Here is a 15166-nt window from a genome sequence, read left to right on the forward strand (position 1 = left end):
AGAAGAGCGATCTTTGACACTTACATGAAAACTAGGGTTCTTTACTACAAAGATTATAGAGGCGGTATTTGTGGTAAGATAGTCCTGGGACCTAACCCAAGGCTTTAAAAAGGGATGGGTAATAATTCATTAGAGTGTGGATTTCTAGCTACTGGATGACCCTGTCTGGTAAGTAACTAATGACAAAATACTGAAGACTGCATGACATAATAAATAAAGGAAGGTATATATAGCAAACACATAGATAACATATCAATACTATTTTATTAACACTATGGTGTTTCTAACCGGGAGCAAATTACTCAGCAATAAAACCAGCCCACTAAACAGTATGCAACTGTTCAACACTGAAAAGATATGTAAGGATTTACTGTGTGGTTGTCTTTAAAAGGAAATCAAGAAACTAGAGACATGAAGTCTGTACTCTCCAAACCCTACAGAATGTCTACATAATAACAGAAAACCTCTACTGGATAGGCATAATAACAGCTCTAAGGGAGTCAGAAAGTGAGAATAAAGTTATACAAGATATCGGGAGAATTTTATCTCATCCAAGATGTCAGGTTTCCTCTATTAACATAGAGTTCAGCATATATTAGGGTCCAGTGGATATTTATCAAATTAATAAATAAATAATAAGTAGCACAGGGCTTTAATACCCCTGAGACACCAGCTTTATATTATATTATTTTTATTACATCTTGCTTCAGGAGTTAAACACTGTACTAGATAGACTACCTTTTAAAGTTTCCCTGAACTGATATATTCTGTACACATCATAGTGGAACTCAGAATGGTTTCTCCAGTCAAGAATATCACTGAGGCAATTGGTGGAAGATGTCACATCAACCCAGGAGGTGAGCAAGTGTCAAAGCTTTCAAAATTTGAAGAGTCAGTTCAGGAAAGGATCAGCAAATATGTAATTAGAGTCATCATGTCCTGTTTAGCTGACATTGGTTAGTTCTCTTGCTCTGAATACAAGAACTTATTTATTGAAGTTTCCAGAAGTTTTAGCAAAGTATGGAAATAGCAAAGAAAAACACACACAAAAGAAAAGAAAACATTTAAATGGAAGATAGACATAAACACAGAAATTACAATGTGAAACTTAAAATGAGCTTCACTTCTTGACACCCAGTGACGCAGAGGGAATCCAAAATGGCACGCAGAAGAACACATGGAAACCTAATGCCAGTACTATGGCTGGTTTTATTTTCTAATGATGGTCACAATGACATTTCCTTCCTCATATGTTCTTTGTACAATGTGACTTCGACACCCCTCCCATCAGGAAATGGTATATATTTCTAATCCTTGAATCTGGCAGAGGTTTGACTACATCAGAAAAAGTTCTGCCTAATTCTCTTGGGAAGCTTGTTCTTCAAACCTAACGCCTTGCTATGAAGGAGCCCAAACAGCCTAGGAAAGGCCTACGTGGAGTGGAAATGCAGCTTACAGCTTTCACTGAGCTCCAGCCAACAGCCAGAATCAATTTGCTAAATTAACCATCCTGAAAGTGGTACCCTCCCTCCACCAAAGTGCCTTAGCTGATGCCGCATGGAGCAGAGATGAGGTGTTCCTTAAAGGATGCCAGAAATGTAGTTTTATGAACAAACTTAAAGACTGTCATCTGAAGCCAGTAAGTTTGGTGGTTTGTCATGCAGTGATCGATAATCAGAACAAGTGCCTAATTTTGTAAGTAACCATATTTATGTTTATCTACATGGCAATAAAAATATAATGCTTAACAAATAAATATTTGCCATAATTATTTAAAAATGTAAAACTAAAATTATCTTTGTTTCACAGAATATTAAAGAATGGGTCAAACTGTTCAAAATGATGATCAAGCATAACATTTGATGATTCTGGAATTTATAGCATAACATTTAATTCAAGATGCATGGTTTTAAAAGAAAATACTTTTTATTTATCAGCTGTAAGGCCTTGGAAAGTTGATTAAACTCTGTACCTCAGAGATGTCATCTATAAAATGACTGTAATAGTGGTAGCTATCCAAAAGAATTTCAGTTAATATTTTTGTAGAGCTTAGCAGAGATCATGACAAAATGAACAATCTATATAACCATTCAGCATTATTGTCATTGACAGTATCCCTCTGGATCTGGAGCACAGCCTTGTCTCTAGCATGAAACTGCATAGGAATGAGGGAGCTGCCTAGTCTGTAATCTGGAGCAGAGAGGAAGACATACTCAAAGACAGTACACTCTGCATCTCAAACAGCAACCACTGTCTTTACTTCTCTCAGTACATCCAGTACTGTTCAACATTCATCAGACTGGTTCAGTGATTTTCATCTTATTATATCAGTATTGCCCTTGGGATCTCACTGGTACATCAGCTACATAAATTAATACTGAAAGTATTTTTTCATCATGATTTCAATTAAGCTTTTTAAAGAAAGTTCAATGTTCACATCAAGTTGGTGGTATTCAACAAGATATCATGACATATAATTTTAGGTAATCTATGAATATTTGTCTAGAAAAGTTCTATATTAGCCTTTTTGTCTGCAAAATTACTCCACTTAGCATATTATTGTCTTCATTCGATGCACATCATAAAATTTCTTTTTTTTTTTTTTTCAGCTTATTTTGTTCATGGAAACCAACCAGACCAGTGATTATTTGTGCCAGCACACACAAAAGTGACTCTCAACCATTTAAGAGCTACTGCTAGTAAAGCTAGCTGGTAAAATATTAGACAAGGTAATTGGTAAAATGTTGGATAAGAATTCTTTGAAGTGATTATAATGAAATGTAATTTACATCTAGGAGAAGGAATTTCTCCCTTATTCTTTAAAAAAATTTCAGATACAGAGAGGACCCCCCCAAACCACAGTTCTCAAATATTTGAGAAAAAAAATTCAAATATCTTGCAACAAATTCTGACATCATGAGCCATGTTAATTAACCCAGAAAGCTGAATGGTTTCCAGAGGAACAGCAAAGTCATTAATCAAATAGTTAAATCCTAGGAATTTGCTTTGAAAGATAATTAATTTTTTGTCACTTTTAAGGGAGAAGTTGGTATTTTCGCTTAAGCAGGATATTTATTAGCCTTTTAATTTTTATTCTTAGGTATGTATATTTATCATCCAGGTGAGTCCAAGGTGTGAATTTCAGGCTGTAAGCAATTTACAGATTTCTTAGAATTTAAAAAACAACACAAAACACCAGGTGCAGAATCAAGTATGTAAACTATATATATATATAGCTACTATATACAATATTAGCCACTATATACAAAAATAGATTAAACTTTTTTTCTTCTGCATAGCACAGGGAACTATATTCAATATCTTATAATAACTTTTAATGAAAAAGAATATGAAAAAATATATGTATGTATATGCATGACTGGAACATAGTGCTATATACTAGAAGTTGAAACATTGTAACTGACTGTACTTTAATAGAAAAAAGAAAATATATATTCATGCCTTAACTTTCTGTTTCTTTAAACACATCTTTAAGGAATAAATATTTGCATTCAGGATTCATTAGTTCCCACCTCCAAACAGCCAGGCATGACCTCCAAAAACATTTCAGGACTCCAAGAAATAAGAATCCCGTTGAACTGTGAGTCCACTGACTTAGGACTGCATGTTTACATGAGAATTTAAAGAAATGCTGGAATTATTCCTTGAAGTTTCCAGGAATATGTTGACAACTGAATTTGTTATGATTTATACATGGAAAAAAATTAAATAATTAGAGTCAAATGGGCTGTTGCTTCATGACATATTTTCAACTTTATAGATGATGTGACCAAAAGTTTGCCTGTACTGTCTGAAAATGGTTTTGGACAGAGATACTTTTCGACGAGTACACAGTGAAGTTTGCTATTCTCGCCGAATATGTGTTCAAAATACTTGAACAGGATCTCATTATGGTTAGAGAGATGTAAGTGAATAGGAAAAGATGTGAATATGCTTACCGGTGTTCTCAACTCAGGTATGGCAGCTTGATAGGTGAGTGGGCGACAATCACGAGTGTTTGGCACGAGAACACAAGGAAGGAACATTGGACCCAAGTCATCTCCATCCAGAACATCCACTGTGAGGGTGGTGGTGGTGGTTCGCCGTTCATTCAGATTTTGTGCACGGTCCTGTGAGAGAGGACAAAAGAAACAGAACACAAGATGGACTCAGTGTTTTCTGCAGCTTGACTAAACTGTAGACAGATTTATTCCTGACTGTAGGCATCTGACCTCCCCTTTCTTAGAGCATTTATTTTAGAAATCTTGCAATTATAAATACTTTTTCTGTGACCTTAAGATGCCAATCTTCTCCCAGCTCAAACTTTTGCCAGTTTCATAACCCAGGACTTTCTCCAGGACCTGGGAATCATTCCTTTGAAAAGTAATTATCAAGGAAGTCAGAACTTCTATTTCCTGGTCCCTGTGGGAGGGTAGGAGCCTAACTTCCATAGGAGGCTTTCTCCAAGTTGTGAAACTATCTCCCATCATGAAGATACAGGAATGTCTACTTTTGTTTGAGAAGGTCAGTTAACAAATACAGATGACTCTTGATTCCTTCACTCCTGCCCCTACCCCAGATCTTTTTTTTTTTTGATGGTGTTTCAAGCAATTTAAGTCCATTAGATAAATAATTTTGGTCATTTGAAAAAAAAAAAGTGAAAAAGAAAAGAAAAATGAAGGGGTAAATAAAAAAAGAAAACCCACCAGATCTGATCTACTCATTAGAGAATTTTCTTTTTTTTATGTCTCATATAAACTTGTCTATTACAAAGTATTTTGAAAGCTTTCCTTGTCTCCATATAGTTTGCTGACATCACTAAAAGTAACAGGCTTACAGCTTCTAAATGAGAATTGTTTTATTTTGTTTCTTCATTCTTTGGGACTCTTAAAACAAACAAACAAAAATACAATTTCTGAGAAAATACAATTTCTGTCTACAAGTGTCCTTGTAGCAGTAATGGGAACTGTATTTCCACTTTTCCTCTTTTCCACCGGCCACAATATTGCCAACAGAACAAGGCTTTTTTTTTTTTTTTTTTTTTGGTTTCTGCTTTTCTGTTTTTGTTTTCCATTTTTATTATTTGTAAAGATGTATTCCAAGGTAAGGCCTAGGAAAGTAAAAAAAATCTCTGTTTGCAGAATTTTGCAAGTGCAATCTTTTTGGAATGCAATAACTTTGTGGCAATGAAATCGAGCAGAATCCTGTAAGGTCCTCCTGGGTACAAATGCTGTCTGTGTCCCCCATCTCCTGTTTGTAGGAAGTAGGCTTCATTCATCCTCCTTTTCCATCCCTAAATTCCAAAGGACAGATTCAAACAGTTGCTAATCAGAACAGTAAGGGAATGCAAAATCAAAGGAGGAATAATCAAGAAACAATAGCATAGTGATAAAGCAGGGTCCTGGTTCCTTCTCAAGAAATATACATAACAACAGCTTTGAGTTTTTTGCAGGAACTAAGGCCCCCACCCAGGTGGAGGATGGTAACTTCAGGTTGAACACAAGATTCCTGGAACACCATCCTGCTTCCTCCCCACCAACCAGAAGAAAGTCTGCATAGAGTGAAAGATAACAAAGACTCTGAGCCCTCTCCAAAAGGTTAACTGTAATTAACTTCCCCTTTCTCCCTTTAAAAACTTTCGTGATTGAGTAGAATCTTCAGAGTTGGTACTTGGACATGAGTCTGTTTTCTCCCAAGGTTACTAGACTCCTGAATAAAGCAGCCTCTCCTTTCCAACCAACACTTGTCTTTTGAGTATTGCCTTAAGAGCAGCGAGCAGGTGAACCTGAGTTTGGTAACAACAAGCGTATTCTTTAATGTTTAGATCCATTATAAGACAGATTGTGGTCAAATCATGGGAGAAAGTTTAAATCTCCAAAGTGTGGGGTCTCCCTCAGATCCTCAGAGTTCATATAAAGATTATTTTAAAGTAAAGCTATTAGAGATTGACTATATATAGAAAGATATCTTCTCAGAACTTCCCTTATTTTGCTAAAAACAGAAAATTTTGAAGTGAAGCTGCCATGAATCTCTCTTCCAGGGAAGTTTATAAGCCATGAAAAAAGAAATAGGAAAAAAAAGAAAAAGAAGAAAGAAGAAAGAAGGAGGAGGAGGAGAAGAAGGAGAAGGAGAAGAAGAAAGATACTAGCACCTGCATAAAATACACAAACTTTCTCATCTCCTTTTTGTTCTCCCTAGAAATCCACTCATTCTTCCCACAGAAGCCTTTTTTCTCCCTCCCTCATTAAGTCTATAAACCCTCATCTTTAATTGTTTAGGGAGCATTGTTTTTTTGTTTGCTCTCATACACATACGAAAAGAGTAATTTTTCTCCTGTTAATAGTTCTTGCTTTTTGTTTTTGGTCAATTTAATTCAAAAGTCTCCAATTAGTAAATCCTAAGAGGGCAGAGAAAAACTTTTTTTTGAGAAAAAAATAAACATAAACACATAATCAAGATTAATCTCTAGAAGAGTATACTGATCATTGTGATTGGTTAAATTTGTATGGCATCACGAGTTTTTAAAAGTCCTCCTTTAATTGTTCTGAATTTTCCACATCTGTTTATTATATCAAGTACAGTTGAAGTATATAGTAAGAGTGGCAAATAATGCATGAAATAATTTTGGTGGCCCATAAACTTTTAAAATTATACTTTAAACATATGAATTTAGTGTATATAGAAAAGTCTTAATTTAACATAAATTTTAGAACACACAATTTGTTCATCAAACCTAGTATTTTAAAATTATGATTGTGTAGGGGAGCAGAATTTGCTACCCCCAAATATGTCTGTCTGACATAAGGATTATCTTAGGCTGATTATTTTTAAGAAATTGCAGACACAGAAGAAGCTCTGAAAACTGAGTAAAAACTCAGGGTCTTTTGTTAAGAGACACCTTAACACCTTATACCTAGAAACTCTTTATCATGCTGATGGAAACAACTTAAATCTGCAAAACAACTTTTCCCTCATTTGCTGAGCTTCCCCTGGTAACCTCAGATAATTGACTTTCTACCCCTAACAATTTCTTTTGTTTTTAGTTTAAGATGGTATTTAAGGTGAGGGCTTCTACCATTTAGCAGGAGAGTTACCCAGTTTTCCTGGGTTGCTCCCATGTATACAGGACACATATATGTAATGAAATTAAAAAAATTTTTCTTCTGTTCATCTGTCTTAAATCACTGTGATTATTAGATCAACCAAAGAAGCAGGAGTAGAAGAAGGGAAAAAATTTCTGCCCTACAATTGCTTAGGATTCAGTTTTTTAAAAAAGACTGCCTCAATCTAAAATTTAAGAAAAATATTGAATGAAAAACATTTTGTGTAATTGGATGTGGTAAAATTTTTTTAATATCCCAGAAGCAGTATTTCTACTTGCATGTCACTCAGCTCATACCTTTTATATCACCACCAAGTCACTGTAGTAGACAAAGTGGAGTGTTTTCTATCCTAAATCTTTCTCTCAGTCTGTCAGCAACAAATCTCTCACTATTCTCTGCTTCTTTGTGTCATTGTTACCAGTCCATAAAATGGATACAACTGTATAAGAGAGGATGTGTATTTACCAACATACATAATGTAGGCTTTTATCTCATTCTGGACAAATATATTGCTCACAAGGTGCTGGTGTATAAAATGAAAATTTTTAAGTGGGAAAAAGAAAAGAGCAGACAACCTCCTGTGGAGGAGATGGTAAAATAATCTTCCTCTACCCTTTTAGGATCTTGGCTGAAACCTCTCAGTAAAAAAAGACAGATTAACAGGAGTAAAACAGAAGTTTAATAACATGTATATTTCCTGTATACAGGGGAGATACCCAGGAAAACTGAGTAACTTCCCAGGTTGGCCCAAGCCATCACCCTAAATACTATCTTCAGCTAAAGATGAAGATGCTGGGCAGGGGAAAGCCAACTTTTCAGGCAAAGCCCAGTAAACAAAGTATGGTGGTTATGCAGTGCCCTCTCCTTGCCTTCTCCATTGATAATAGTTCCTAGGGATTTAGAATCATCCTTGTCATCCTGCTACAGACAGAAAAACACCCTTACAAATGGAGGTTTTCCATATAAATGTAAATTGCTTCTACTGGTTTTCAGAGCTTCTCTCCCGCCTGTTGGGTGTGTGTGTGTGTGTGTGTGTGTGTGCGTGTGCGTGCTTATGCTTGAGGAAATAAATTCATATTCCAGGGCTAGACAAGAAAAGCTCCTCCCCTTTAATGTGTACTGTGCATCTGCATTAACCAGATCTTCTTAGGAGATAACATTCCTCCTTAATCTCATCAAGAGTCACAACTCCTTAGGAAGTAACCTTCCTCCTTAATATATAAGGAGTCATGATGACCCATGATCCACAATTCTTTGTACATGTAGATCTGGATTGTGTAAACTGTCTATAATATGTCATTTAACATACAGCCCTCTGTCTCAAAAACATATACAACTATGCTTTGACCCCTAATGGATGGAACAGTTCTCCAAGCTTTCTGAAAGGCTGTTCCTAGGCACTAATCCTCAGTTTGACTCAGATAAAATTTTCCATATCTTAGATGGGCTGATTAATTTTTTGTCAACATGCTAAAGAGATATTTGTTGGGAAGACATATTCTGCTTCCCTGCACTATGAGCAGAGATATAGTAACAAAAAATACCAACATGGTTTCTACATCTGTGGAGGTTCCCCACAATTTGTCCCCAATATATACAGTAAAAAGAGAGATATAAAAATAGTCTTAGGCACATTCCTAACTTGTGAGGCCCTGGAAGGTATTGTGAATTCATGATGCTCTTCTTCCAGTGCAGAACCAAATCAGATCTTAAAAGAATTATCTAAAACAAAGCCCCTGGCAATTAAGATAAAAACCAAAAAGAGGAAAAACAAAAACCAAAAAACCAAAAAAAACTTTTGTTCTTTCTAGTAAAATGCTACTGTTTAAGACTCCTTTGAATAAAGGAAATAACACTCTAAATTGGGAGTGATATAAATAAACATAATTATTTCCTTAAATATTTTATGTGATTTCATTAAGTTTACATTTTCATTCAACGCTATGTGAGAATCCAATACGTATTAAAAACGACCAAAAAGAACAATCCTTCCACTCCTCTCATCTTCCTTTCTCATTTTTTCTATCATTTAAAAAATAATAAGATCATATTTAAAATTTTTAAACATTTAAAAATAATAAAATATCATTAGTTTAGGAAACTGTGACTGTAACTAGCAAGCAAGAATAGATCTCAAAGTTAATTGTTTGACTGTTTAATTTGTATTTTCTCAATGTGCATTATTTTTTCACATATCATTTGTACACTTGCTAACATTAAGCATTTAATTACATGAAACCTTTAGTTAGCTTCCATAACCATTTTGAATATAGCTTTGCAAGTAATTGAAGGTAACAGAAAGAATAATCTAGAACAAACACTGACATGCAGGAATTTAAAAGCATATACAACTTCAACAGAGAATCAAGAAAGTCACAAGGGATATTCATTAGAGTGTGAGATTTGACTCAGCCAGCATTATCTGTCAATGCTTCATAAAAACGTGGTGTTGACCTTATCCCTGACTACTTAGCATCTTTATTCAAAGCCTCCAATCTTCTGGTCCCATATGATCTATGATGGCAACACATTATAACATGATATCTGATATATCAAAAACAATCATTTTTAAAATCAATTATTTACTAAATAAGTAGAAAAATTCATCAATACACTACAAGAACTATATTTTTATTCAAAAAAAGAGGTGCCTAGTAGAACTTCAAACAAAGTTACTTTTATAAATAGCTCAGAGACAATTAACTGTCACAATCTACTCTTTTTACAAGGCACATTTTCAGAAAACTGCAAATATTTCAACTATGAAAATGTTAAGGCAATAAAACACCTCTATCGGATGATAATACTTCAATTTCTTCATCTCAATTGAAAGGCTTCCTTGCTATAAAATAGTTTAATTGCCCACTATTCTTTGATCTAACTAGAGATAAATGCTAATTTCTAATTCATTCAGCATCTGCTCTATATTTAGAACTGTTATTAAGTTAAATATTGGTTATGTGGAATGGAGCCAGGAGAGATGTGGACTGTAACAAATACTGTGAAACTACATGAAACCTGGTTTTAAAATGAGTATGAGACAAACATGCTGATGTTCTGATTTATTTTTAAGGCAATGTCACAGGAGCCTTGGAATAAAGGGACTCCTCACATTTACATACTTAGTATTCAGGTAGTTCACAGTTTAACAAAATGGCTAGAGGCTCCTACCAGACTCACTCATAGAACAGATACATATATTACACTCTTTCCTTAGCTTATCAGGTATTTGCAGTTGAGAAAGGGAAAAAAAGCAACATAATTAGAGTTGCTTGAAGTCTTTTGACCCTAATTCAGTTACCTAAGACCTTGGAGGTGTCTGCCTTGCCTTTGCTCACCAATGAAGGATGGAATATCACTGACTAAAAATTTAAACTTACACTGGTAGCTTAAGTTATTTAGATTTCTTTATTTAAAAAAGAAAACAGCTGCAACAAGATTGCCTTTGTCTCAATCACTTTAGAAGTGTGTTTTCCTTTTTTTCCCTTGAAAATGGTTTTTGTTTGAGTCATTTACCTAATTTTCTTCATTTTTTCATGTGTACTAATAGGTAGGATAGTATCATGTTTTACATCTCCACATGCTTACATATCTTCATTATGTAAACATTCTATAAATATTTCTTAAACCATCAACCACCATCCTTCCATTTCGGTCCCACGGCTCAGAATATGCCCAAGAAACTGGCAGAACTAAAAACAATGGGTTTAAAAGTACTTATTTCACACATTAGTACGAGGTAGACATGAGGGAAGGCCAGGAGAGGGGTTGTTTCTGAAAAGTTGTTTATATAGTTTGAAATCTTAAAGTATAGAAAGTGATTTTTATATCCAAACCCACATAATAGCAATGTTTTGAAAGAGAGCAAAATTTACCACTCCAAAATATGCCACATGGGCATATTGATTATTTTGCATTAAAGTTTCTTAAGAACCAGTCAGTACACATTCTGATCCTCCCTTGAAAGTATGAAATAATTCTTCCACGTGAAAAAAGAACCCTCCTTGTACCACGAGGGTAGAAGTTATCATTATCACCAGAAATACGGAATTTGGGGCCAAAAGGCTACATTAAAAAAAAAAGTGGCATTTATTCACTAATGTGATACCCTAAGCCCAAGCCCCTTTGTCTTGCAAATTCTCCACAAATTTGTTTCCTTGTCTAAAAGGCATAAAAGCTTCCTGTTTTTGAGTCTTATATATGTTTTTTAATACTCCCGAACATACAAATTGTTAAATTTGTTTTTCTTTTGTTAATCTGTGTTATGTTAATTATTAGGCCAGCTAAAGAACTGTTAAAGAAAACGACTATTCAGAAACCTTAATTAAATAGAGTTGAGAGACCAGAAGGAGGAGCTCTCACACCCTGCAATGAGAGAACAGAAAAAGAATGAGTACTCTTCAACCCTGGCAACAACTCAGCAGTGAAAAGCCATGGTCTCTTTGTGTACTATAGCTCTCCCCATTTCCTTTTTCCCTCTACAAAAAAGCTCTTCAACCCTTGATATGCAGGGGCTTGCACATGGCTCACTGTGATTGCAGACTCCCAAATTGTAATTCTCTGCTAATCCCAAATAAACCCACTTTTGCTGGAGAAATAACTGACAGTCTGTTTGAGGTCAACATATCCGTGGCCCATACAGGGACCAGAGAAAACCCTCAATGACTCCAAAGCTGGTGAGAAATCAGGCACAATATCCACAATTAAGCACATTGTCACTCACTGGTTTTTTTTGCCAACCCTGGAAATTGATAGTATGTCTTTTCACGGGATCTGAGCTTCTGCACTCTTTTTGACTGAAGCTCTCCAAGCTTTATTAAGGCTCTGTTTTGAGGTTTTGATCTTTCTGGTTAAGACCTTGTTCTGGATGTGAAGACATGTTTAGCATTTCAGTCTGATCTTAAAATCAGCCTCTTTTGATGGAAACTGACTAGACTTTGGCCCATTCACTTTGGAACTGTGACTGTTTCTCCTGAAACTGGCTGGGCTTCAGCCTGTTCCATTGGGAACAGGAGCTACTTCATTGAAACTGTGCCATTTCAACCTTCAGTCCATTCCTTTGGGATCTATGGGAACTGACCTTAAGAACCTTCAGCATGGCTTCTCTTGGGCCAAACTTCCCTTAGAACTGGCTGGTATTAAGCCTGCAGGTTGTCTGGGCTATCTGGACTATAATTAGAACAAGGACTCCAACGAGATGGAGACAGGCATCATAATGTCCTAAGTTTCTCCAAACCCCAAACTAAGTGTCAACTATGATGTTTTCTCACGCTAGTTGGGTATTGAAAGAAAATTGATTCCAAATTTCTCTCCTATGATCAAACCTCTGTATGTTTGACTAAAAATAACACTAACTCAATTTTTATGAGAAGAACCAAAGGACATAGCTTTAAGGCCTTAAAGGAAATTCTGACAAACCTACCTGCCCTTGGGCATCCCAATTATTAGGTTCCATTTTTCCTTTTTGTAAATGAAAAATAAGGGGATGTCTTTAGGGTACATATTCAAAGACATGGAGACAACCATCAACTCATAGGTAGCCAGCAACTGGACCTTGTGGCACAGGGATACCCCCTTGCCTTAGAGCCATTATGACCACTGCCATTTTGGTTAATCAAGAAAATCTCTTTAACCATTTTTGTACCTTAGGCAGTAGAAGCCCCCCTGAATTCTCATCTACATTCAATATTTCTTATTCAGCTGCCTCACTTCCCATGAAGTCCTTTTGTTAGCTGTTTCTCACACAACTCTTTTACATTTTAATAAACGTAACCCTGCAACTTTCCCCTTCCATCACTGAGGAATTCTCTCACAATTACTTAATGCTGACAGATTACCTCCTGACTCCTCATTCTGATCTGTAGGAAATATGTTTAGGTAATGATGACTTCTCATGGTTCACTAACGGTTCTGATTTAAAAGGTGACAATAGCAAACACTGTCCTGGGTATGCTATTGCAACTTCTTTTAATGTTGTGGAGACAACGTTCTTATCTATGGCTACTTCAGCCCAGTGGGCTGAATTATACACTTTTATACAGGCTTGCATTTTAGACAAGCAAAACTGCCAAAACTTACACTAACAGTAGATATGCTTGCAGAGAATCTCATGATTTGGGAATGCTGTGGGAGCAGTGTGGCTTCTTTACCTCCAGCGGAAATAAAATTTAAAATGGTTCCTGTATTCAGGAATTATTGGATGCAATACTTTTACGTACCACTTCAGCTATGATTAAGATGCTGGGGCATTCTAAACTTGACTCTGTGGACACTAAGGGAAATTACCTTGCTGACATTTCCACAAGAAATGCAGCCTCTAAAGGAACCAATAGCTGCCAAACCTCTATCCTGGTGTAAAGGAATATTTTTCCAAATGATAACTCAGAAAAACTGGCTAGACGAGTCAACAATTGGCCTCAGAAGAGGAAAAACAAGATCAGAAATTCAGCAATTTTGTTGATTTGCTATCAAGAAAAATCTCTAGTCTGGACCAAATAACAATCCTCACAAGAACCCTATGTGGTATGTTTCATTAATGTCCTCATTTTACTACTTAGGAAACTGACATACAGAGTATGTCCTGAGTCATATAGCTAAGAAATGGCAAAACTGTGATTTGAATAATGGTTCTAAAGTTCATGCTTTTACCACTATACTGGACTCATTGCCTCTCTTGAGAGTCATGAGAGTAGCTATCAATTCTGTGCCAAAAAAACAAAAACAAACAAAAAACCCTGAAGTGTAGTTGAATAAATCGTGATGCATCCTAATTTTGGTATATTATACAACTTTTAAAAAGATATAATCTGAAAAGTTTTAAAAACAGCAAAAATCTTGTAACTTTCTATATTTTGCACTCACATTTAAATTTATATAAAAGTTACTATTACAGATAAACTCAAATCTTCTTTCAATGTCTCATCAATTCCTTTCCTTCCTTTCAAGGGTTCATGTATATCCTTCTATGTCAGAATTTTACCCTTGACATGCTAAAAACGTATCACTCTTTCCCATGTTACAAGCAATCCAGCAAATTGGATTCAAATTGTTACAGATGTCTTTATAAATATTTTAAGTTAGACAGCAACTCAGATGATTTCTTTTATTATACATTTCTTTTTTGATGCTCATTTTAAATAGTGCAATAAATATTAGCTTTCAAATATATTCCACAGCAATCTGACTTCTCTGTAAATTTTATTCAAGATTCTGAGTCAGAAAGGAAAACCGTATCTTTTTTCACATTTTCACTTACATAGGAAGAAACAAAGATTTCAGTGTTTTTGAGGAATTCTGAGAGGACGTCTTTAATAGATTTTGCTTTTTCCTATATCCACAGTTTCTGCTCTAGTCTGTGCAACTGAACACCAAGACAACCCACACTGAATTGGAAAAAGAAAAAAAAAAAGAAGCAAAAACAAATATTTTGAATGAAATCCTAGAAATTTGGCTTCAAAAATCAGATTTCTACCTATATCTTCGCAAACATATATATGTATATATGTACACATGCATGCCCTTTCTGTTGAAATATATCTAAGAAAAACAAAACATGGCTACTTAGTGACACCTTGTTGCATATAAATTTGTTCAGAACAGCTGATGGAGGATACTTTCCTTTTGCCACTCCCTCATGTCTTTCTGTTCTGCTATAAAAATAAAATGAGAATGCTTAGGAGTTATTTAAAGGTACAAGTTGGCTTCAGAGTGTTACTACCTTATCAGAAAATGGCTCTGCCACTTACTATGGGACTTTTTCAATGTTAGACAATATCTGTTGCCAGCCCTGTTAGATTTTTGCTAAAATGCTAGTCCTGTTCTCCTCCTTTGTAACAATTTTTTTTTTTTTTAAGGCCATCAACGTGCCAAGGCCCAGGAGATGAACCATACTTGCTTGTCATCCAGAGACGATTGTCTCATTCTTCTCTATTGCCCATAGACCGCTCCTGTTCTGTAAGTAAGGGGAAGTTGGGTGGGAAAGAATTCTGGGAAAGAGTTTCCTCTTAGATAAAAGGAGACAGCATCAACAAACATAAAAAGTTTTCATTTTACCCCACCCTTAA

The 15166-nt window shown here is 35.4% G+C and overlaps 1 protein-coding gene across 3 annotated transcripts in view; it reads right to left on the bottom strand.

Moving 5' to 3' along the window:
- The window catches only part of PCDH15 (protocadherin related 15), a 721184-nt gene that overhangs the window by 326576 nt on the left and 379442 nt on the right, over positions 1-15166 (bottom strand). For all 3 annotated transcript variants that reach the window (XM_074374029.1, XM_074374028.1, XM_074374030.1), the window contains exon 8: positions 3960-4130. In XM_074374029.1, the coding sequence (XP_074230130.1) occupies positions 3960-4130 (171 nt within the window). The remainder of the gene's footprint in view (positions 1-3959; positions 4131-15166) is intronic.

This window comes from Camelus bactrianus, chromosome 11 (genome assembly GCF_048773025.1).
Source record: "Camelus bactrianus isolate YW-2024 breed Bactrian camel chromosome 11, ASM4877302v1, whole genome shotgun sequence".
NCBI lineage: Eukaryota > Metazoa > Chordata > Mammalia > Artiodactyla > Camelidae > Camelus > Camelus bactrianus.